A 25,510-nucleotide genomic window follows, 5' to 3' on the forward strand; every position below is an offset into this window, starting at 1 on the left:
AAAATGCTGCCCGATAGTGCTAGACTGAGGAACCCTGACTGTTCCTGTAACCCAGGGTGCTATCAGCTAGTGATTGCTTGTTTTAACAAGGCAAGCACGCAGACTACAGTCCGATATACTCTCCTTAGAACGGTGAAAGAGCTAGCGCTGCGGTTAGCGGCTAATGCTAATGCTCACCCTTATAACGCTGTACTTTAGCGGAGTGGCTCATACATAATACACACTGGATTAGAGTTAAAAAAAAATATGGTAAAAAGTACATATATTACATTTATATATTATTTTATATGTATATTGTAAGTTATACCGGGATGTCTAGTCTCTTTCTTTGTAAGTTATAAATATCTGATATCGGCATCGACCCAGAATTCCCATATTGGTGCAACCTTAGGACAAATACTGTGTTGTGCTGGCTGGCACGTTAAAAATGTTAAGATGTCAATAAATATTTTGTTAATACATTTAAGTGATGCAACAGTAATTAAGTGGCAAAATAAAATAAAATGAAAATATTAGTTTCGGTGTATCACAAAACAAGTCTCCCTTTCTCTCCCTCTCTCGCTTTCCCCAGTATCTCTCAGTCTCTCTCTCTTTCTTTGTGTTTTGCTGAACACAAAGAAATGAGTTTTTGGTAATGAGTTCCAAACTGTGGCGTCACCCAGTGCGGCCCAAATGATGTGTGTCGGCCGAAAGACAGGAGCATCCTTTCTGTGGGCACAGGGAAGGACAGGCTTTGATCTGCTCTGTGGCTGAATGCAGATGAGGAAGATGATGAGAGACCATTCAGCAGGTCTGTCTGAGAGGTAGAGGACAGGAGCAGGTGTTTCCCCTCTTTCTCTCAGTCCTTTTCTCAAAATCTGTCTCCTCTCACCTCTGCTGCATCTATCTCTCACTACCTGTCTCTAGGTCTCCTCTGCATGAAAGTGAAATCACTGTGGCGAGACAGTGAAGGGCAGCACCCTCGTTTAGGATGACTGAGACGGAGGACAGCCTTGAATAATGTGATGAATGCCGTTAGTACACAAATAATCCAAGCAGACCTTTAGAACCCAATAAATGTACCTGACTTTTAGTGACAGGCCAGAGACTAAAATGCTTTATGACCAAGCTGCAAGATCTCACGCAGGAGTGGGCAAGAATATGTGCATATATTAGTGTTATCGCGATTAACTATTTAATTATACTTTTTTGTGTAAATTACAGGTATTTGCAGTATCACTAAACAGCAGCATGTCATTAGAAAGCCATTTCAGAATCACTGTGATGCTATACTGATGTAATGATGAGAATAGCTCTTAACTTGTTGCCACTCCAGCCTCTCAGCTTGTCCAGAAATGCATGGATTATGTGAGTAACATCTAGAGGGGTGGGTTAAGGCACGAATAGTGAATAGTTAATGTTAAAAGTGACTTATTGTAAGCACTGCTGGAAAACTTTTAGTCATCTCAGTAGAGGTTTAATGGATCAGAAATCTCACAGATCGAATCATGTAACAGATTCTGAGTGACCAATCAGATCGTTTTTCAAATCAGAGTAAGCACAAAGCCATTTTTTTCGGCTTTCCAGGGAGACTGGGAGATGTGTGTTCAGTTTCTATAGCTTCCACTCAGTAAATGCTCTTTTGCTCTTTTACCTTCTCTAGTTCCTCTCCATACGATACATTGGATAATTAGGAAAAGATAAAAAAAAAAAGATCAACTATTCATAAAGACATGGCAAGGTCTCTGTCCTTAAGTGTGTTTTTAAAGAGTAGCTCAGGAGGCACTTGTACAAAAATGCTCCCTACATTAAGATAAATGGTAAAACCTCATAAAATGACTAATGATTTATAGCTCTTTTTGTTGCCATTGTTTGTTGCTATTGTCTGTTTCAACTTATCTAACCCAAAAAGTAGGTATTGTGAAAAGGCACATAAACTAATGTGTTGTGGTCCACTTATCATATCATATATATCTCAAAGTAAATCTGACTCTTTACTTCTTTACTTCTGAACATTAGAATTCTGGGCACAGGTAAGCCAGGTGTGCCATGTCAGATGCCTCATTAATAACCAGGGCATTATAAAATCTCCCACTGAATAAACCTTCTCTTTCATGCTCGCCCCACCCCAGTGATCACATGACCCCGGGGACACTCGGCCCTTTCAGGCCTGCTTTGGCAAGAACAGGCCAAGTTGTAGTGTGCAAGCATGCGTGGGTTTTGGGTTACTACCTCTGCTGCACGCTGTCAAAGAAGCCACTTAATTCAGGCCAGATCCCGAAGTTTTATTTCCTCCCATCTCGGTCTCGCCGGGATTGGGAGAAGCGCTCCTCTCAGGCTGATCTGGGATCAGTTTCAGCTGTGCTCTCGCCCGGGTCGCTGTTAAACTCTGGCGAATAGATCGGGTTCCGGATCAGTTTCCTCAGTGGGGATTAATGGGTCCCAGTGCACAGCAATCAGAGACAGGCCTCTCTCTCTGGGCACTGAGGGGAAGGCATTATGTTGTCATGGTGAAGCTGTAATTGGAGGGCTCCAGTCGTCTGTGCTAGATGCCATTTCACAGTCTCTACAGACACGCTGGGTTTCACTGACGCCGACGCCTTTGTCAGAGTACTGTAGAAGTGTGTGCTTTCTGAGTTTCAGTGTTTAATGGCTGGAATAACATGTCACACATAGCTGTTATAATGGGGCAATGTAACAGCGCTTACAACATCTTTACCCATCTTTATCTCTCGTTCTGTTAACCTGCAGCAGCATCTCAGAGCACAGCAGCAAACAACAGCCCACTTACGAGACTGTTTACCTATGAGGTATTGTTGGCAATAACTAAAACAAATTCAAATTCACATAAACAAACATGATCTTAACAATTAATCCAGAGTAATTTTTAGATTTTAAGACTATAAATTTGTTGTTATATGCAGAACTGAATGAATAGTTGGTGAATAGCACTACTCTAAACTAGAGATGTCCCAAGCCAGTTAGTTTACCACATGATCCAATGCAAGTAGCTTTAGCTGCTCAGTATCAGCTAATACCAATCAAATATATGTGTTTTAATACGCTATACAGCACACACATTTGATGAAAATGTGCTATTTATCATTACTAAAAGTAAAAAAAGAAGCTGTTTAGTGTTCTCTAAAACCAAAGAAATGTGTAATGCTCTGGTAAATGTCTAATGTGCTGGTAAAATAGGATGTTGTGCCAATGCTTTATTCATAACCAGCTAAAAATAAAATTGTATTTTTTCCTACATGGATTAGGTGACATGGTCAAAACAGCAGACAAAGAAAAAAATGTCTGGAGGAAAAGAAGTAAAAACATAGTGAAAGCACTAGAATACAGATATGATGCAAATATTTCATGCTCCACAATCCATGTGAACCCATCATCTTACAGTGGCAGGCAGTTAGCAATGTCTGTTAGTGGCACCTACAGAATTCCAGTGCGCTTTGCTACAACAATGTGGTGAAAACAAAGGATCAGAACAGGATCAGAGCTGGATCAACAACATGTATCGATTTTACTCTCAATAAAACAGCTCAGCATGTCAGAAACTGTACTATGTAACTTTGGACTAGCGGGCTTTGCAATGCTTACAAGAATTGAGTACTGAATACTGCACAACCCAAGTCCAATAGTCATGTAAAAAAAAAGATCTATACTATTACTCATATCATATCAGACAACATACTTCTTTCACATTCAGTAACAATTCTGCAATTCTCAGCTCGTCCAGAAAAACATGTTCTTTAAGGGTGGCTGCTTTACATTTCTCAAATATAGGGGAGCCAAGAAGCAAGAAATACGTTCCAGATAGACCCCAATCTTGATCCACTAGATTGAGACAAGCCAATAATAAATTAGATTTTTTGTTAGATACATAATGTTCTTTAGTGATTGTGTAGGCAATTTTATGCAGTACTAATCAGTGTGTCTAGCATATGCTATTCATAACTTGGTATATGATGCAGTGTTTCAGTTAAGGAATCTGACATTTTTGGAGGTCAACCAATCAATCAAAAGTTCTTCCTCATAGGACTAATGGTCAATTCTGTCTGTCTCTCCTCAGTCTACAGAAAAAGTTGAGCTGTTCTTTTTCTCCACTGTCTCTCCACTGGCTACTTTCAGTCTTCTCCGGACAGAAATCATTTGAGCAGTGAGCATTGTGGCGCACCTGCTTATCCTTGGTCATCCGTCAGGGACATTCTCTCTGCCATTTAGCCAGCCTGTCACATTTGTACGGTGGAAAACGGCAAGACAAGCGTTTTAGAGGAGCACTGGAGGGAAGTGCTCGGCTGGCGCGAGGTACGCCTCATTTCTCTTCACTACTGCCACTGAGCCATCTGTCCTTACGGGTGAGGGGGGGTGTCGGAAAGGAGGGGGATTTGACAGAGACACACGACTGCAACCCTACAGATGAGCATGGGCTCAGACACCATCCCAAATGAGAATAAATGGTGGCGCTTTTCAAAAACACCATCTACGGCAGGAGTTACATCGCAGACCTTGCTTGTCTCGCTCGCTGTTTGTTTGGGAGGGCGAGACAGTTTGGATCCATTACGCCTCATCAGGGGTAAGAAATCACAGTGATCTTTGCCAAAAAGGCGCCTCAAAGAAAGGGTTTTGGTGATGAAGAACGACACTGAGCTTTCGCTTTAGATCAACCTCATCAGTTATTCATATCTAGCTCTGTAATTGTGGATGATCATAATCATTTATTCTGTTCCAGCTCAATTAGCCCAACCTGCTCTGCAAATGAATTGTCACGGATAATATCTCAACCTTCATTTAACCATTTAAACATGCGTGTCTGGGATAATCCGAAAACAAGTTTACAAGCCAGTAAAGCTCGAATCCTGAGTGTCCGCAGGCTTTTATGCCTGCTTAAATTATACAAAAAAAAAATATCTGTTTAAATCTCAGCATGGATTCTCATTAGAAGATACCTGAGAAAAGCGCAATCAGCAGCTTTAACCATCTAGAGCCAGCACCTTTAGTAAAGCTTAAAAAAACATAAAATGTCTAGGGCTGCACAATGTGGAGATATACAGATATCCCAAAAATCGGTATACAATGTGAGGCGTTATCTTGTGAGTGAAGCTGATGGCTGTCCAGTGTACTTATGGCAATGTGACGTGGGTTCAACCGAGGCCTGGGTACTGGGTACCATATAGATGGGCTAAAGATTTAATTTCTAAAGTTCACAATCCATAGTATCAAGTAGGGCTGAAACTAATGATTATTTTGGTAGTCGACTAATCTGACGATTATTTTTCCGATTAGTCGATTAGTCACCGATTATTTCTGCCATCTCTAGAAACGATAGAAACAGCAGAACATGAGGTTTAAATGGCCTTTAAATATCTGAATGTTGTTAAAACATGGATATTACTGATATTTAGTGATTTAATATGTAATCTGTTGTGTTTGGCCACTTTTGGAGACACAAACTAAGTCTCCCATTGCGCTTTTGTCCCCAGCACTTTGTGTAATGTGGTACAGTTGCAAATTAACGATTAGTCGACAATGAAATTTGTAGTCGGCAAATGTAAATAATCGACATTGTCGATAATATCGACTAATCGTTTCAGCCCTAGTGTCTGTGACTGGCTGCTTCTGGCTAGAACTGTTTTAATTGTCTATTCTGTCCCTCAGGCCAGTGATGCGTTCTTTAAATCCCAGGAGAACAAAGCAAAAGACATGCAACACAATATTAGTCTATTCCCATCCCATTACATGTGGCATGTTGGTGTTTAAAGTGATATTTAGGTGTTCTGAAAGGAGTAGCTGCCTAACAGTTGGTACCATCGTTGGGAACTCCAGTTTGATTCTCAGTGATGCCACAGCCATCCGTGACCAGAAGTTCCTGGAGAGCATAACTGGCCTCGTTCTCTCAGGGGGTGGTTCACCCTTGCCCCTCAGTGCGACCATCTGTTAGCTGACCTAACAGAATTAGCACAATCATGTTAACTGCAGTTTTCTAAAAAGAAGCACAGTCTAGCCTTGTGTTCTAGCTTGTGGGAGAGATCTAGACATTTTGGTGTTTTCATACCATTCCTTTGAATCTTAGGTTAATTATTCATCTTTAATTCCTAATGCAGACACGAGTGGGATTTGTGGACTTCCACAGGGTTCAATTGTAGGCCCAATGAAACTGATGTTAATAATTAGATTTAAGTAGATTTAAGTGTAAAATGTGACCTGAAATATAGCATTGTGGACAAGGTCTGAGGGATTAAGAAGTAATTATCTTTTTTGAAATCAACCACATTTAATACGCTGTTGTTCCAAAAGCACAAATTAAGCAAGCCTGTGAAGTTCTGTGTTGAGCTGGACTGGTCATTAGCAGTTCTCATTAGATTTGTTCTGTTCTGATCCTCAATATGTGGCCTGAGTGATGTACTCTTGAGAGGGGTATGCAGTTAGTTGTTCAGTTAGTGGTTCTGTACCGTGCTACCTCCACAAAACATGTTAGTTTTACACATTATACAAATAAAAAAGTTTGGAAAAACTTGTTAAATTATGATTTTCAAACAGTGTGCTTATAATATTAATTATTATTAATCATTTTTAGTAGTGACAACTCAAAGAATACAAGTCATCAATAAGAATGCAAAAGTGTAGGACAATATGGTGAACTATGGCCTTTAAATACCATTCCTTTGAACCCTTGGTTACTTATTCAGCTTTTAATACTAATGCAGACACAAGTGGGATTTTTGGAGTTCCACAGGGTTCAAGTGTAGGCCATATGAAACTGATGTTAATAATTATAGTACTGTAGTTTTGAGAGTAAAAAACTGAGGAATGGGCTTGTGGACAAGGTCAGAAGGATTAAGAACCAAACAGAAACAAATCCCACCTAATGGGATGCTTTACATACCACCAAAGGTACACAAAGCACAGTTTGAGAACCACTGCTTTAAGACATTCTCATTCAGAAATCGATGCTAGCTTATTTGCTGTTAATTTTAAGAAGAGAGGGAGGGAGAAATATTGACATATCATATCTAAAGACTGTTCAAATGTTTAACATTTAAACAGCCACAAATGACAATTATTAAATGATTCCTCATACACAGCTTTACAGTTTACAGTTCAGTGTGGCGTTTAAAGCTAAGCAATGCATAGAGAGAGATGGTGCTCAGAAATGTTAGTCCTGACTTGACTCTGTGCGTCTGGCTGCGGTTGACAGCAGAGCTAGCATTAAAGCAATTAACATCGGCTTTACATTTCATTTCTCCTCACAACGCCCTGTGTGTAAACAGCAGGCAGGATTAGCTTTTTTTGTTCCAGGAAAGAGGAGCGCTGAGCCCCGCCTGGGTCACCTCCAAGAGGAGATTACGGTGCATCAAGAAGCCAGCAGCTGGTAGGAGTTTGCTAGCACTGATCTCAGAGCAGTTTGCAGCAGATAAATTTAGAGAGAGGCACAAGTGAAGCTGAAGTCAGATCAACATAAATTATCCTTTGCATATATGTCAGAAGAAGAGCCTGAAGCTTAACTCTCCATGACATTGCAGTGTTTATGGGAACTGGTTCCAACCATGCACTCTTCAACCTCGCATTGGGGCTGATGTTACAGTAGATGGCCACGCCCAGGTTTTTCCAAGTCAGCCAAAGTGGCAGTTCAGGATCCTGCTGTAATAACAAAATTGGCTGGCCAGCTCAAGCCAGTCAAGCTGGTTTAAACTGCTGACCAGCTTAGCTTTTTTTTGACACGCTGGTCTAAAGTATGCTCAACTAGAGCTCAACCTGTAGGATTTTTCCTTGCTGCTGTGGTGAGTGGAAACTCGGAGTGGAACCGCCAGCATTATACGTTAACAACACAGCTGGAGGTCTAGGTAAACACATAGCTAAACAGCAACCAAGTATACCAAAAATCTAAAGAAATAGAGACCATTTAAAAATGATGAGTTTCTTTGATTTTACTAAATTGAAAACCTCTGAAATATAATCAAGAGGAAGATGGATGATCACAAGCCATCAAACCAGGCTGAACTGCTTGAATTTTTGCACAAGGAGTGGCATAAAGTTATCCAAAAGCAGTGTGTAAGACTGGTGGAGGAGAACCTGCTAAGATGCATGAAAACTTGCAAACTTGTTTTCTTTGCATTATTTGAGTTCTGAATGCTCTGCATCTTTTTTATTATTTCAGCCATTTCTCAATTTCTGCAAATTAATCCTCTAAATCTAGAATTTGTGAGAAATGTTGTCCGTAGTTTATAGGATAAAAGAACAATGTTCATTTTACTCAAATATATACCTATAAATAGCAAAATTAGACAAACTGGTTCAGAAACTGAAGTGGTCTCTTATTTTTTTCCAAAGCTATATATGTCTATGCTGTGTAAGAGCTGGTTAACAACCTAGTTTATCAGCACAGGCTTTGTTTTCACCTTGATGACCAGCTGTTTAACCATCTAGACCACCAGGCCAGCTTAAGCCATCCAAAACCAGCTACCAGCAAAAAATGACTGGATTAGACTACATTTCACAGCAGGGGTTTACTTCCAAAAACTGTTTAGCCAGATTTCTAATTGTGTCCATTTAAACATATTAGTGTGAATTGTGAAGTGTGAATTTTCAGAAAAGAAACAGGGAAAAAAATATGCAGACTGACGGAACATGTTTACTTTGTCATGGCTACAAATTTCCCCAAAATAAAATAAAAATCCATGCACAAACAAAAATAGTTTTTGCATTTTTTATTTTTATTTAACGCCTTGGTTGACTGTAGTTAATGATTATCTACTATCGAAATCTAAATTAATGTAAAATAAATTAGAAATACAATAATTTAGCATTTTGTTTTAGTATTGCTAACTATGTGACTTTGGTCAGGGTGAAGAACGCTCAGATGCCCTTTAACAAGCCTATTTACAACCCTGTTATTTTTTCCTCAGAATGAAAAACACAGATTTTTCTTTTATGATGATTCTTATTAAAAAAGTTATGAGCTCTGCTTTATTGGCTTGTCTACAGCTCCGCTGATCACACAAGACTGTGGCTGGGTTAATTTTTAGCCGAGCACCCGCTTGCAAACACTGAACAAGAGTGAGGTTGGTTGACACACTAACTTTCCTAAGCAAAACTTGGTAATACAGCATCGTGCACATTGTGCAGTGCTTCTGTATTGTTCAGGATATTGTTTCCCAAAATAAAGTGTATTAAATGTTTTTTTTTTTTATTTTACCTCATTTAAAATCACTGTTGAACACCAAGCACAAGTTGTGAGAGCCTGTGAATTCTTGTGTTGAGCTGGACGAGTCATTAGTGGTTCTTGTTAGATCTGTTCTGTTCTGATACTCACTGTGTTGGCTGACTGTGTTGGCTGGTACTCTTGATGGGGGAATCCAGTTAGTGGTTTAGTTACTGTTTTTTTTACCATGGTTCCTCCACAATAAATATGTTAGTTTTACACATTATGCAAATAGAAAAGTTTGAGTCAGAGGTAGGGTTGCAGCGGTAACCGGTTTCACGGTATACCATGGTATTAAAATGCACGGTTATCATACCGTGTGTGTTTGCTTATTACCGGTAAAACGCAAGCCAGCGGAGAAACTCACCAGTCGTGCACAACCCATGCGGTAAGCGCCCGCAAAAGCGCTGAGTTATCCGAAATTTGGGCACGCAGGTACAGGCGTGAAGTGCGTGCTACGACGGATTCACGTGTCCGTGTAAAGGTCCTGGCCGGACTGGATGTGAAAGACGCCATTCATTTACATGCGTTAATTTTCAAATTCTGACGTGCCTGTTTTTCATATGTTAAAACCAGACTCGGTGTGAAAGCCTTAAAATAGAAATCTCTATTGTGAGGATCATGTCAGAAATAAATCCCCTCTTTCTGCAGTATCTGGTTATATACCAACTTGGCAGTAAAACAGACGTTTACAACAGTTGTTGATCAGACACTGACCCAGGCTCAGTTCATCAGATATTAAAAAATGTAAACTTAAACAATGTAATTGAATATTTTAAATACAGGATCTTTACTTCTTAGAGGACATGTAATGTGTGTAACGTGTATATATATATATATATATATATATATATATATATATATATATATATATACACAATATTTATGCCCTTAAGAGCAGTGGAAAAACTGGTTTCCTTCACCTGATGGTGTACAGCTTATTTTTTTAAAGGAGAACTTAAAATTATAGTTTTTCCAGATTTCTACAATAAATAGTTAATTGAACAAAAAAAAACTTTGTTGTAATTTCTATAAGGGTCAGTTTAATAATATATGTAACAAACTGTGATACCGTGATAACCGTGATACCGCGGTATTTTCTGAGAAGGTTATCATACCGTGAAAATCTCATACCGTTGCAACCCTAGTCAGAGGTAAAAAAATAATAATAAATAAATAAATAAAACAGTGGGGCTTTCAACACTGGCTTCAACAGGGTTCTGCAGCTGTGAATGATGTCTGTAATTCAATCTATTGGTTGACAGAGAACTGCAGTATCCTATACAGCAGCAACTCTCAAAATATAGATTATAAAATCAGATTTAAAGATCTAAAATATCAGCACTGCATATGTACTGCATATGTGGTCTGAAAATTCTAATACCGATACATAGCTTATAGAGCCTTCCATCTCTAGTTAACACCAGGCTATGTACCAGGCTATATGTATATGTACTGGATATGTGAGGAAATGTATTTAATCTGACATATTCCACCAGCAGTTAAATGCCTTATATGGAAGCAACAATCAAAACTGTATTTCTTATATGTCATTAATGGTAATTACCTCTGCACTGTGACACTTCAGTAAAAGAACAGGGTGAAAACTAATCAAACAGTGGACAATTTGCATTTTTATTAGATGAAATGAAACCACAGTCAAATGCATGATCCTAATCAGACGGGAGAACTTATTTCATCTACATATATTTGACTTATTAAGTCCAGCATTAGGAATGATTTCTCAGTCAGACTGGCGAATATTTAGCAGACAGTTGCTGAGGAGTTTCAGGAAATTTAAATGCTATTTAAAACAGCATATTTACTAGAGATATAATCTGCTTGTTGTTTACTCCACCTCTGTCTCTCTCTCTCTCTCTCTGGATGTAGAGTCTGAAATAGCTCCTGCACGTCCACATGTGGTGTGACACAACAAAGCAAATGAAGGCTGATCAGAGTGACAGCAGGAGGGCCAGCATTTCTGGCACACTCCTCTCCCAGCTCACACAGACATATACACCCCCCCACACACACACACACAATATGGGGAGTGTTGACGCACTCTGCTGAAGACAAGTGATAAATACAGAAAAGGAGAAAAAGAGAAAGCAGCTCAATAGCACGGCAAACCTTCAGTAAAAACATTTGCAGGGCAATGGAGATAAATGAACAATGTGGACTTGTCTTCCCTACACACACACACACACACGCGCTGGTCACTGCTGCTGAAAAAAATTACCCCCACCAAGTCTTCAACTCAGTCAGCACACAGTGTTCTCTTAATGGGTCACACAGAGGCAGTAAAGAAGAGCAACTGCTCTGAGAATTCTTCCCAGTGGCAAGATGGGAATCGGCTGATACAGTGGTGCTTAGAAGTTTTTAAATCTACGTAAAAGTAGATAAGAAGAAACAAGTCGAACAAACAAATACATAGGAAGAAACATCCAATAAGTAAGTAGTAGGGGTGTAACGGTGCGTGTATTCTTTACGAACCATCACGATAAGGGGGTCACGGTTCGGTTTGCGTAAAGGTTTGCAGAATACACGGTACACAGGTAGTCTATAGGAGACTTGTGGAACCAATGAACAACATAATGCGCAACTAATATTCACAGGTGTGTTGCACCCGGAAAGTGTAGCTGTAGCACTGTTGCTATTAGCAACTTGCTACTTTTAGCCTGTCCTGAGAAGTTTAGCTCTGAGCACACGGGCTGAGTATGGAGAGTGGAGAGTGGAAAAGACACACAGGAGCTAGAGGACCATCCTGCTGCTATTAAATCAACTGTGTGGAAATACTGTGGGTTCCCTGTGAACTACAGCAGGGCTGAAGAGCAAGTGGTAGACTGTATGTAGGGTATGTTTGTGGAAACATATCTAAGCTTTCTACGCATCGTGTGACGCAGAAGCCGCAGCTGTGATTGGTCCGTCGGGCCTCGTATTCCCATTTTCCTGCTCACACATTCCCGCCTTCGCTGAGCGATGCAGGGCCGCTGATACGCGCACACTTACGTTTAAACGGCTATGGCGTAGGTTCGACATGCTAACGCACAATCAGCGGCATCATCCAGACCTACCAATAACCAGAACTAATAAAAAAGTAACTTCAACCCAACTATTAATCCCCACTGCTTTTAAATCAGCCTCTAGATGTGAAATCAGACAGGTCCCAAGCCATTACTGAAGTATTTTCAAAGTAATTTTTTTTCCAGTTTAGAGCCTATTGTGAAACTTGTATAAACTTACAGAGGAGTGTAAAACCCTAGTGACTGGTAAAAGTATGTGAAGCAAAGCATTTTCTGGTTAAAGTTAAGAGTTTTCAATCAACAGAATGGCAATCATGTCCCCGGTTTTATTTACAGAACAGACAAATATCAAAGAACGTGTTCCAAAGTGTAGGTTGCATCCTATAGTGCATTTCTGAGCCACTACATAAATGAAGGCTGTTCTGAAATGAATGATCCTTTGTGTACAGCCCAGAAATGCAGCCAAAGTTGAAAGCGATCTGAAGGACGCCCACAGTTCACTATTCACATCCAACACAAAAAGAAAAAAAAGGAAAAACATCACCACAAAAATCAGGCTGGAAACAAATACTTTCATGCCTCAGTGTCATCATGTGATGTTTGCACATGATGTTACCACAAAGCTTTATAGGACTGTTCCAAATGAGTGATCAACAGGCTACTGAGAAGAACCCTTCCTAAAACAGTCCTACCGAGGACTCGTGCTACTTTAACTGCAGCCTGCACTTTGGAATGCAGCTCAAGTCTTCACAGCGCAAGTTTGTGGAAGTGTATCATGGCATGAACAAATGAGAATTTGTGAAGGAGCACAAGAGTGGTTGATGCTCATCAGGGTTTTAAAACCATCCCATCTCCCAGGACTGGTCGACAAAGAAAAAAACAGTCTGCCAAGTCACAAAAGAACCAAAAGGTAACTTCTAAGCAACTGAAGGCCTTTCTTACATTGGCTACTGCTCATGAGTTGTCCATCAGGAGAGCACTGAACAACAACAGCATGCATTGCAAGGTTGCAAATATAACATATACAGTTTGCTAACACATATATGGACAACCCAGTTGGTATTTTGTTGACAGGTGAGACCAAATAGAGCTTTATAAATAAAATTGCAATAAGCAAACTGCATTCCAGCAGGAAAGCCTTATTCCATCTGTGACATACAGTATTGATCAGTAGCATCATGGTAATCTGTAATATGTTTGAGACACACAGATCATACAGTAAAAAGTCCAGCCTAAACCATGTGATTCATATCAGTGTGTGCAAGCAAATACTGTTCTTGCTTTCTTGCTTTCAAAGGAAAAATCAGTTGAAAGGAAGATTTCTGAATCAGAATTAGCTCTCGAAACTACTGAAAACTCCCGAAATCAATGCATCCCCATTATGCAGACTGTTTCTAAGAAAAAGCAAAAAAGCACACCCCCCACTCCTTCATCTTTTCACAAGGCTGACACACAGCTGGACTCAATCTGCATGCACAGCCTGTGGACTCAATTATTGCTGAGAAAAGCTGAAGTACAAGAAATGTCCTTTCAGAATGTCAAAACAACAACAAAAGATTTATTTGACAGTCAAAGCCTCCAAACTGAGCTACTTTTCAAACCAAGGCTGAGACGCATTCATAGAACCGGAAAACTGACAGTAGTGTCAATACCAGGAATGTTCCAGGGTCAGGTAGCTCAGAGTCAAGAGTGTTTTCCTCAGGATTTGGAGAAGAACTCTGTCCTGATGCAGAGTCGTGCTCAAATAGTCTTGTCTCACATTCAGAGAGAAAACTGAAACCCTGCTGTGAATCAAACTACAACTGGCTGAAAGTAATGCTGGGTGGTATTGACAGCAATACCCTGATACACCATATAAAATGTCCAAAAGTTTGTAGACACCGCATCTAGTGAATGAATTCAACTACATATATGCAGCTTTCTAAGTCTCTGTAGAGAAGTACTGCCAAAAGAATAGGACTCTCTGAGACAGACACCATGCCAAATGCCAGGTGGGGCCTTGATGGGTATAAGGCCACAAGTATTAAGGCTGGTTCATACTTCTGTGTCGATTCAATGTCTACGATGTTGTCTACGGCATAGCCTGCTTGAGAACTCTACACAGCTGTGAGCATTTATACTTCTGCGTTCTTGTGTCCGTAACTCTGTGTCGCTCTGCACTTTAAACGAAACAGCAAAGGGCAGCAATGCGAGGGCAGGAACACAAAGCACAGCGGACCAATCCCAGCCACTGCTGTCTGTGTTACAAAAAGTTACATTCCTAGGGAGGTACGTGTCAGGCTATGGCCTAGGCTATAGTGTAGGCTGAGCCAGTGAGCTACCATGTGGGAGACTGGGGTTCAATTCCAGGTCTGGGTAACTATGCTGTGCTACACCAAAAAGAGTTATTGGGCAAGACTCCTAACACTGCATTGGTCTACCTCTGTAATAGGAATAATCCTGTAAGTCTCTCTGGTTAAGAGCGTCAGCTAAAATGCCGCAAATACATAGGGGTTTGAAGCAAAAGTATCAATTGGCCTTTAAACTGTGAAGCTGTTGAACTTTGTCCTCTGGATACTGGTACTAGACTGGTACTAGTCTAAAACTGCATAGTCTTACATTCTGTGATGTGTTAATAGCTTTGTGGATCTAACATGCCCAAAGTCATGCAATAACAGAGTGTAAATTCCACACTTTTATAAGTTGTAAGGTGTTATCTTGTGTGTTAGTACAATTTCCAGTATGCTCATGGCAAGGCACCATTAATTATTAGCTTATGAGTAAGGCCTGATAGTGGTTGCTGGATGGATAAAATATCCCACTCCCTAAATTGTAGGTAGAGATCATGATTGGCGGCGCCTGACTCTGGCAAAAAGTCACATCAACACATATCCCACAAGTCAGTGCAGTGTTCTTTAGCTTCCATGGGACATGGCAAAAGTCATGGAACATGATACTCGTTCCTCTTACATGATATTCTAAATCAGTGTAGAATACATGCTTACCATAAGTAGTGATGTACACTGGTATAGAGTGTAGTTTAAAGTTCACACTGAAATGCCCTCTACAGAAGTTTTAAGCTGGCCTTTTAAGACTGACTCAAGACTTCCTGACTCATCTTCTTCTCCTCAGCTTCTAACCTTAGCAGTTACAGGAGTAAACAGACAACTGCACTCAAACCCAGGAGGCAATGTCAGCACATACACAGCACAGATGAAAGCAGCCTTCTCGACGGAGAGCGTGGAGCACCTGGTCAGAGTCGAGTCAGCATCAGGCAATTAGCGAGGGCTCCACTGCCCCGGGTCGATCTCAGACCAGGCTCGAGCCCTGCTCATCTGACATCCTTAAAGGTCTGCCCTTTTAAGCTTGCATCACGTTGCAGCACTGGTCAATACAAACTTAATAGCAATACTTTTTCTAGCTCCAGATCTCTACTTTAATCACCTCTTGTTTGGCTTTACCCCCCTGGAATCATGCAAAACACATCAATGACACATTAATATACATCACAGGCGTTCAGGCTACGCTGCACATCGATTGGGATTGAATTGAGGAACTCAATGAAGATTTTATTGCCTCTTTTCATCTTTCATTGGAGCGCTCATTTTATTTTTTTCTTCTGTGCGGATGCCATTCATTATAGAATGCAGGCGAGGGGAGACCTTTGGGGATGGGAGTTTGCTGCTGTGGTGCAGTTGTAAGCAACTACAGTAGTTACCTTGAGTACATATAACTTGCTCATTAACCCCGTCACAGTGGAATACATCAGACAATGTAAGCTGTAGAAACCCATCAATAAGCAGTCGAGTGTACACGCAAATGAAGCTACTCAGCAGCGGGTGTATAATTAAAACAACGCACCACACATTTCCCTGATCAGATTCTGTTTGTTTTAAGTGAAGCATCTCTATGCAAGTCTGTTGGACTGTGAATAAATATAATAAGGGTTCAGTGTGCAGTGAAAGCATGAGAATTAGTAATCAACTATCTGAGTAGTCATTGCACAAACTCAACTCAATAAAAAACCTAATTAATAATAATTGATTCTATTAAAAACCATTCAAAAGTCTCTCTCACATAGATCAGTCAGTTAGGACTGCCACAATATTATAGACGAGATACAGACGCTTGCGGTAGAAAACAGAAAAGCACATCATTATAATATAACCATTAACCTCAAACACTATTGTTTCCTCCTTCACAGGAAAACAGGCCAATTCCAAAACTCTTTTGTCTTCATTTACAGCTCTGGAAAAAAATAAGAGACCACTTAATGATGATGTTTTTTCCTTGATTTTACCCATTCAAAAACCTCTGAAATATAATTAAGAAGAAGATTGATGATCACAAACCATCTAACCAAGCTGAACTGCTTGAATTTTTCAAGTTATTAAAAAGCAGTAGGCAAGACTGGTGGAGGAGAACATGCACAGATGCATGAAAACTGTGATTAAAAACCAGGGTTATTTCACCAAATATTTATGATTATAAACTTGTTTTCTTTGTATTATTTGAGGTCTGTAAGCTCTGCATCCTTTTTGTTATTTTATCCATTTTTCATTGTATGCAAAAAATGCTCTAAATGACAATATTTTATTTGGAATTTGGGAGAAATGTCCATAATTTATAGGAAAAAAATGTTAATTTTACTCAAACATATACTTATAAAAGCACAATCAAGGAAACTGATTCAGAAACTGAAATGGTCTCTTAATTTTTCCAGAGCTGTATATGCCACAAATGTTTTCTTCCAAACTGAAATTCATCATCTGAACCGAATTTGAGCTAAACACACATTAAATGGTAAAGCACTTTTTTATGAATATTTTAATAATTTAAATTATTAAATGTATTATTCTTAACCTTAAGCCTATTTCTTACCTATCAAATAGAAATTATTGTATTATTATTATTATTATTATTATTGTTTTTTAATTAAACAACATTATGTTTGTTGTTTGTTTGTTGTTACATTACTTTATGCATGCCTTTTTTAATTAAACAACGTTATGACTGTTGTTTGTTTGATATAAATATTTATATTTATAGTCCAGTTGTTCTCTAGTCTGGCTTACAAGGCAAACCAACCAAAAATGTTGCTGACCTGTAAAATTTGACTTTTACTCCTAACTTTGCTTCAGTGGTCAGCTAAAAGTTCAATGACTAACCTCACAGTACAAAAGCAGTGCAAAGAGAACCCTACCATGACCACGCAAAAAGGTCACCTTCTGAAAAGAGGGCCAGTGCTTCACAACAATCGCACATTTGATCTCTTCATGGATGGCGTATTCAACCTTTCTAACATACGCAGGCCTTGGAACAGAGAATGGAGCTATTAGTATTTGACACATGTAGCACACGGCAATTTCAAAGGAGAATTGAATGAGACAAGAAGGGCTCACCAAAAACAATATCCTTCACTCTGCGGAACTAATCTCATATCAATGCTACTGATCCTTGAAATGGCCAGAGTTTTACACTGCACTGTTTTGATGAATAGAATAATGGGAACGTATATGGGTTTGAGAAAGTACACAAGATTTCTGACATTACATAGATGGGGTCAGTTGCCTCTTCAAAAGCGGTATACCAAAACAAAAGCCTGAACAAGTAGCTGTCACAATATGACTCTTTATGGGTAACAGCCTAGATCAAATTTAGGGAGTGAAGTGGAGACATCCCTGTTCTGTGAAAGCTATCAGGAACGTTCAGAGTCTTTTACTGAACCAATAGAAAATAACATCCCACAGAAATAACACAAAACATCTCATCCAATATCTATTTCTCCCAGCATGCAGCTCTGCTGTTAAGGGAAATAATCTGAAAGGCAAATATATGGCAGTGCACAATAGGGCTGGGTGGTATCCACATTTTTCATAAAGTCATACTGTGTCAAAACATGAGCATGATATATGGTATTATTAAGAGCAGTGATTTGCGTAGACTTCACAAGTCCTGTGTTTATGTGGCTACAATACCATCAAATTATGGGTTATTTTTAAACAAAAATAAATATATTTTTTGGTTTGTTTTACAGAAATAAACACTGCACACATGTTTAAGTCAGTCATACAGCAAATGATAAATCATCATTATGACCATAAAACAATGCACAGCTAATCAGAGGTAATCACTTCATAGAGGTAGCATGATAGCTAACATTCTGTTCACCTCAGAACACACTCAAGTCTGTCTGACTGAAGCTGAAGATGATAGAGGTACTGTACGGAAAATGCAGAAATTGGCGCCTTTTTCAGCGGTGTTGAGTTCTGAAGATCACTTGCTAAGCTAGCCTCAAGTAAAGATACACAGTATCAAACAGCCCAGTACAGCTATTTTTGACTCACTAACCCAAGTACTGATAATAAAATCTTGTTTCTAAAACAGCGCAGTCTTAGTTAATTAGTTAGTTAGCAAACAGGCTAACCGCTAACAGGCTAACTGCTAACACTAGAGAACAGACCGATAATGTTAGCCAACAGGCTAACCAATAATACCACAACACACAGACCGTGTTCCAGCTAAATTAGGCTCAAATCAAACACATTCAGAAGATAAAGCTCCAAACCTGCACAAACAGTCGAGTGAATGATCTTAAGAGTGTTTTATGTGCTGCCAGGAAAGTTGTGCTGATAAACAAATAGACTGAAGAAAAAGTAGCTAAAAGACAACTGACAAGCTCTGTAAGACCAAATAACTGAAAGACTGTGGAATAAAACTAAATTGGATGATCGGAGACTTTTTTCATAGTGAAGAATTTCACATTCACAACATCTGTTCAAGTCTAGACTGATAAAAACATAAAAGCCTGCTCAGTTCTGGAACAAGATCTCAGGACAGATTAACCTGTACCAGAATGACGGAGTAAAAAAAGTATGTAGCAGGAGAATTGGGGTCTGATTATAAGAATACCACCTAATTTCTCAAATAAGATGGAGGCATGTTGTGGAATAGGAATGAATGACTTAAATTTAAACGGGATCACTAGTGTTTCGTGATGATTTTACTGCTGAAAAACGTAGCATGATGAACTCTAACAGAGCATCTTACTAAGTTAACGATAAGGATATCACAATAAGCATGATAACACAATACTGTGATTCTGGGATAATCAATACATTACAAGACAATTCCATATGAAACTGCACAGCATTTGAGGATAAAATACTTCTAAATAAGCAAATACCAGTATTTATGGATTTACTGGTGTCTGTTTCACTGGATCTTTGAATCTTGTGATATATAATATGCTTCTTTGAGCATAGTGTGGATATCATCAATGCTTATAAAAACATTTGATACAGTGTAATTAGTCCTGATTATTTGGATAGAGTGCAGCACATTTGTTATAAAAATCAAATGTAGTTTTACATACCAGCATTAAATTTTGAATTATTACAGAGATTGTGATTAATACAATTATTTATTTTTAAGTGACTGACACTACTTATATAAATATAATTTAATTTTGCCAATTTACGATTATATTATTTACACGTAAATACTTATTATTAAAAGCTTAGTCTTAAGAAAAAGAAAAGGTGTAATTAATTATCTCCTGATGTGATCAAATTTATGTTTTTTTAATTAATATATAATTAATATTTAAGTACTCTATACTGTAGAAAATCAACATGCTTTAAATGCCTCTTTAAGCGGTGCCATTGGCTAATCGCATTCGCTTCTATAGGGAAGCAAATTAAGAAAACAAGAAAAAAACTTTTAAAAGGCTAAATAAATCTGCCTAAATGGTTCTTCACAAATCATCTATATGCATAACCTTATTACTAGTTAACTGACATTAATTTTTCATGGCCACTACTTCACCCCTTCTCCATTAAAACCATACATAATTTGACCACTCTGAACTATGCATACAGGATGCACAATTATGAGACCAAATTTATTTGGGCTGATGCTAATATTAATCATCAAACCTAAAAACAGATTCAAATCCACTGGGATTGTAATTAACATTTATGTATACAGGGTGAAAAATACGGTGAGATAAATCATATGCATGTTATTTTGTGCAGTAGTCTAGTTTATCAAAGTTTGAAAGTAAAATATTAGCTACAAATATCAATACTGAAAAACATATCAATGCTCATTTCCCACAGTTTGATGCCATCTATCAGCAGGAAATTAAAAGCTGTCTTTATTAATCAGTGATGAGTTGAGAGAGTAAATGGCCTGTACACTTTTGGTTGCCTTCATAAACACATTGATTAATATTGTTGGCTCAGTTTCCTGAAAGCCTGTTAATGTTAAGATCCTCTTTACTGGGAGAGAGTGAATTGTATTTTGTGCGATGCTCGCTCTACCACTAAAGAATCATCATTGGAATAAAATGGTCACTTTTGGCGGTTTAAATTATTGGATGTGGTGCGTTTACACTTAAAACTGTATTGAATACTAATTGTTGTAGTGAAGCCAGAAATCCAACTACATAGCATTTTGAAAAGAGGTTTTCTATTAAAATAAATCTCTTTTGGGAAACCAACCTAATAATGTTAAAATGTGCATGGACACTTATTCTAATGGATGTGTTGAGACCAGTGCACCCATTGCTGAGACAGGTGGGCAAATGCATACAGACTGTAAAGAAGTACTGCCAATAGAATAAAACTCTCAGGAGCATGTTGAACACAGGGCATGGGATAAAGAGGTACATCACTCAAGCAGCAACCATGTTCTTTGGATTGATGGAGCTCTATCCAATACTTCAGAGATCGGAGTTGAATGAAGTGAGTTGGGGGGTCATCCAAAATCATAATCTTGACAGTAGATCTTGACAGTAATGCACCAAAATGTAGCAGAAAGTTTTTGCTGGACATAAGAGACAATAACTGTTTTTCTATGCCCTTAATTTTAGTGGATACAATGAAGAAGCATTGATGAATCAGCATAAAGTGTACATAGAAATAAAAAAAAACTGTCTGTGTTTACTCAACAAGAGTATGGATGCATGCAGAATGCAGGAATGTGGAGTACTGAATCAAACCTGCACTATCAGCAACAGACTGACAGTGATGAATTAAAGCTCTGATATAAAAGCCTTTTGGATGTTTGCAGCTCCTGTATAAAGCAACTTATTTTACTACACAGGCCTTGAAAAACATGTGGGACGAGGCTTATCACTACCTGGCGGGACGCAGCCATCTGTTGCTCAATCAGTGCAGCTCAACCAGAGAAAAGTCCTGGACTACAGAAACAAGGCAGCACGCACAGGGGAGGAGTGTAGGTGAGTGGAAGCCCTTTAAACACCATTTAAAAACCCTTTTGGCAGCTTAAAAAGTCAGGTTATATTAACCCTAAGCTCCTGATAGCTGAATGTAAGATGCAATGTAGATTCTAAAACACATCTCAAGAACCTGTTGGAAGCTTAAAATGTCAGGTTATAGTGAACCCAAACTCCTGATAGCTGGATACTGTTATGAGCTCCTGCTGGAAGCTTTCAATTTTCAATCTGAAGATGCGAAGTACATTCTGAAACACCATTTAAAACCAGGTTAGTGGCTTAAGTCAATTTAAGATCCTGGTAGTTGGACATAAGATGTAACTTACTATCAGGAGCTTTAAGCTTGTGATTAAAGTCAGAGTGCATTAAACTCAAACTCCTGACAGCTGAATGTAAGAAAAAAAACATAGAATCTAAAACACTTTTTAAAAACCTGTAGGCAGCTTAAAATCAGGTTATTTTGAACTTAAACTCCTAACAGCTAGATGTATCAGGTTTGCAGCTTAGGTCATTAAAGCTCCTGATAGTTGGATGTAACTTACTATTAGGAACTTTAAGCTCATGTTGGCAGCATTAAGTCAGAATATATTAAACCTATATTAAAGCTCTTTATACCTGGAGGTGAGAGTTATATTGAATAATAAATAAAGTTCTTGATAGATGAATGTAACCTAACTTACATAGTTACATTCACTTCTGCTCTAGCTATATAAGCTAGCTAATTGACTCTTGTCACTGTACTGCAACCATAGCTGACCCCCTTCTCACACACTCACTCCAGTCCAGTCCACTGCGCTCACTTTCTCAATGTAAACACTGTAGTGTAGGGTAACGTTACGGCGTCAGACGTAAAAACTCAGCAGACGCAGCAGCTTCACACACCGCTGTCACACTTCTCACACTCTTCCCACACTTTTTTTGAGCTTTTTGGAGAGGCTGGCCCTTTAAATTGTCTCCAACTTGCCCAAGACAAGCAGCAGAAAGTGACCAGACTAGCCACAGCCACAAACTTACTGTTAAAACCGTCCGCGCTAACGTTAGGTTAACTTAGCTAGCTAGCTTGGTAACCTAGGCAACCTATCTATCTAGTTAGTGTAACTACATCAGTGAGTTAACGTTGAGTTAAGTTATGAACGTTAGCGCGAGTTAAACTAGAGCTAGGTAAGTTATATCGGAGTCCGCAAGCTCTTCAAATCTTCAAAACACTGCTGCTGCACACAGCCTGCGCGCGCCAGCATGCGGACTCACCGACCGAGCTGGAGCCCGTGCCCGAACCGAGCAGGAGGTACCAGACCCACATCCTTCACGCCGTATCTTTTTTTCGGCCTGCCCCTCCGCTTCACCCCGCTGTGGGCCAACAACCGGGGCGGTTTTATAGTTCCTCGATTTCCACTTATCGCCCCGGCTCCGCTCTGCTCCCGCTCCGCTCTTTTTTCTTCCCCCTGCAGGACAAAGTTTTCGGACTTGCGGGGAGGTTGGGCTCCTCCGCTGGGACAGCCGTGTGTGGGGTGGCGTTTTTTCCACACCCGCATTCCGCCTCGCCCCGCCCACCGGCGCCGCGATTGGCTGGTAGTTCCCGAACTTTTAAAAGCCAAATACTCCCATCGCTTCTCATACAGAAAAACGACTGACCAATCACATCAGTAGAAGGACTCAACACCGGATGGCCAATCGTAAAGCAGGAGAGGGACACCTCTAAACCAATCCAGGAGAAAAAAAGTAAAAAGTGACATTTCCAGCCAATCCCAGCACAGGAGGATGAGTTTTCCGGAATGCAGGTGTTAAAAGAAATAAAAGGCTGGAGGAGCTGGTGTAGGTGTCAGGTTTACACACAGAGAGGGGCGGAGTCTAGTGCCGGGAAAAATAAGAATAGGATCTATACACTACAGCCTGATCAGTGCACACAGAGACAGAGAGAGAGAGAGAGAGAGATCCACAGTGAAGATAGTATACAGTCAAATATACAGTGCATTCGATCAGAAGCTACATACGACTGTGTGAAAACGTTTTTTTTAATCCTGTGCATTTAGAAGTGTATAATTTCTGCAGGAATGCCACGTGACAATTCAGGGTGTCTGCAGCTCCTTAAAAAGTCTTAAATGGTTAAATTGTCTTAAAGGTGTTGTTCCGCTGAAATCCACTTTTTCTCGTTCTTTGTAAAATACAATAGGTCTCTCTGAGTTGTAAATGCATGCTGCACATGAAACTGTTCTTCAACGTCCATTGTCTGCAGTAGTATTTAACAAAACACGAGTCGATCAAAAAAAGCACAGTGTCTACGTCAACCCATAAATTAGTATTAATGGCCTCACCTGCCTTGGATCGCGACCGCCCACAATCTGCGCTAAGGCCAGGCAGCGACACCGTCTCGTCAGACAGGAGCTTTTGTTCACAAAAAACAGCTCACATGGCATTCATTCATACAAGAGACCACACCTAGACATTTTAAATTTAACAAAAAAATTATGAGACATTTACAAAGATTTAAATCCGCCTCTAAATGTCATAAACATGTAATATACGGTAAATCGAATTTTGTTAAATACAATTTTTGTGCATTACATTTTACATTCCCTGCATTTGATTTGTTATGTTAGTTAAGTTATGTTGGATTACTGCTTTAATGCAAACTAAACTAAGAGGAGCAGTACATTGTTTATAGGGGCCTTATCAGAATACTATTCTCTCCTTTTTGCTCTCAAAAAAAACAAAAAAAAAGACTCAAGATGTTTTTTTTTTTGTTTTTTTTTAAAGTGTTCATCATTTTTCATCACTACACAGAAATATTTGTCCTTATAAATCGGGTTTTATTTTTTTATTTGCATGCATGGCAAGCTGCTTAACAGCTACAGGATGGACAATTGTAAGGAAAACTTGTAATTGCTGAAAATGTAACCAAACTTTAAAATGTTCCAAGCCAAATAAATGAGCCACAAAAGAAACTGATACAACTGGTAGTGAAGGGCATTTATTTTTGGGTCGGTAGCAGTGTACTACCTGTGTCCAACTTAATAAGAGTTTAGTGGACTGGAGCGTTTCTTTCTCTCAGCAATGAGTAAAATATTTCAATTACATGTTATATATATATAGAGACACTTATGAAAATAATATGTGTATAAAAATAAAAAAAATATATACATATATTTATATAAAATGTACACTGTCACACTTCCCTGAATTCACCTTGTATGAATGTAATTAAACCCAAATAAAAAAAAATATATTCACTGAACAATATTGAAGAGCTCTTTAACCTTGAAAAGTATATAATTGTTTTCCAGAGAACAGTTCCTTTAAATGTTTGTGAAGTAGACAAAAAAAAAAAGGAATTGAAACAGTCCTTGAACAATTCGTACTCCGGGAGGAAAAATTGAAGGAAAAATGCAAAAAAAAAACTATTTGGGTACCCAAAAAAAAATATATATATAGAAACTCAATTCAGTTTACTTAAGTGATCCATGAAAGGTTTAGAGCAGATGCGGCCGTCTCACTCTCCCTCTCACTCTCCGCCTCTGTCTCTCCCTCTCTCTCTCAGCGTGGAAACTAGCTTGAGCACACCACCAGTCTAGCAGGAGAATCAGTAAACACGAGTTAATAATATGACGGCAGCTGGAGCTAGCTGCAGCTATCAGACCTCTCTCTCCCTTCGCGCCTAATCGTCTGAGCAGAGTTTAATCTTATACAGAGAACACAATCTATAAGTACACATTAATAAAAATGAAAATACCCAAATACTGTTTTACAATAAGCATATTAAACAAACATACACTTTTAGAACTTTTAGAAAATACCTCTAGTATTTCACTTAAAACACTTTAACTAAATGCTTATATTTAAAGCATATAAAGAGCGATATAAAGTCATTTAAATACATTTAACATTCACTCAAAACACTTGAATTATACGCTTCTATTAAAAGCATAAACAGAGCATTTAAAGTTAATAAAACACTTAATGTGTTAACCAAAACTTCTGGAACTAAATGCTTATATTTAAAGCATATAAAAGGCATTTTTAGTAATTAAAATACACTTAATATTTTACTCAAAACATTTGAGTTGCATGCTTAAAGCATGTAGAGAC

General features: G+C 38.9%; 1 protein-coding gene across 1 annotated transcript in view; it reads right to left on the reverse strand.

The window, feature by feature from the left end:
- ldlrad3 (low density lipoprotein receptor class A domain containing 3) overlaps window positions 1–22,940 on the reverse strand; it is a 140,190-nt gene extending 117,250 nt beyond the window's left edge. The window contains exon 1 of the mRNA XM_022672167.2: window positions 22,676–22,940. Coding sequence (XP_022527888.2) covers window positions 22,676–22,727 — 52 coding nt within the window. The 5' untranslated portion in view covers window positions 22,728–22,940. The remainder of the gene's footprint in view (window positions 1–22,675) is intronic.
- Between the last annotated feature and the right edge of the window lie 2,570 nt (window positions 22,941–25,510).

The sequence above is a fragment of the Astyanax mexicanus genome, chromosome 2, assembly GCF_023375975.1.
Source record: "Astyanax mexicanus isolate ESR-SI-001 chromosome 2, AstMex3_surface, whole genome shotgun sequence".
Classification (NCBI taxonomy): Eukaryota; Metazoa; Chordata; class Actinopteri; order Characiformes; family Acestrorhamphidae; genus Astyanax; species Astyanax mexicanus.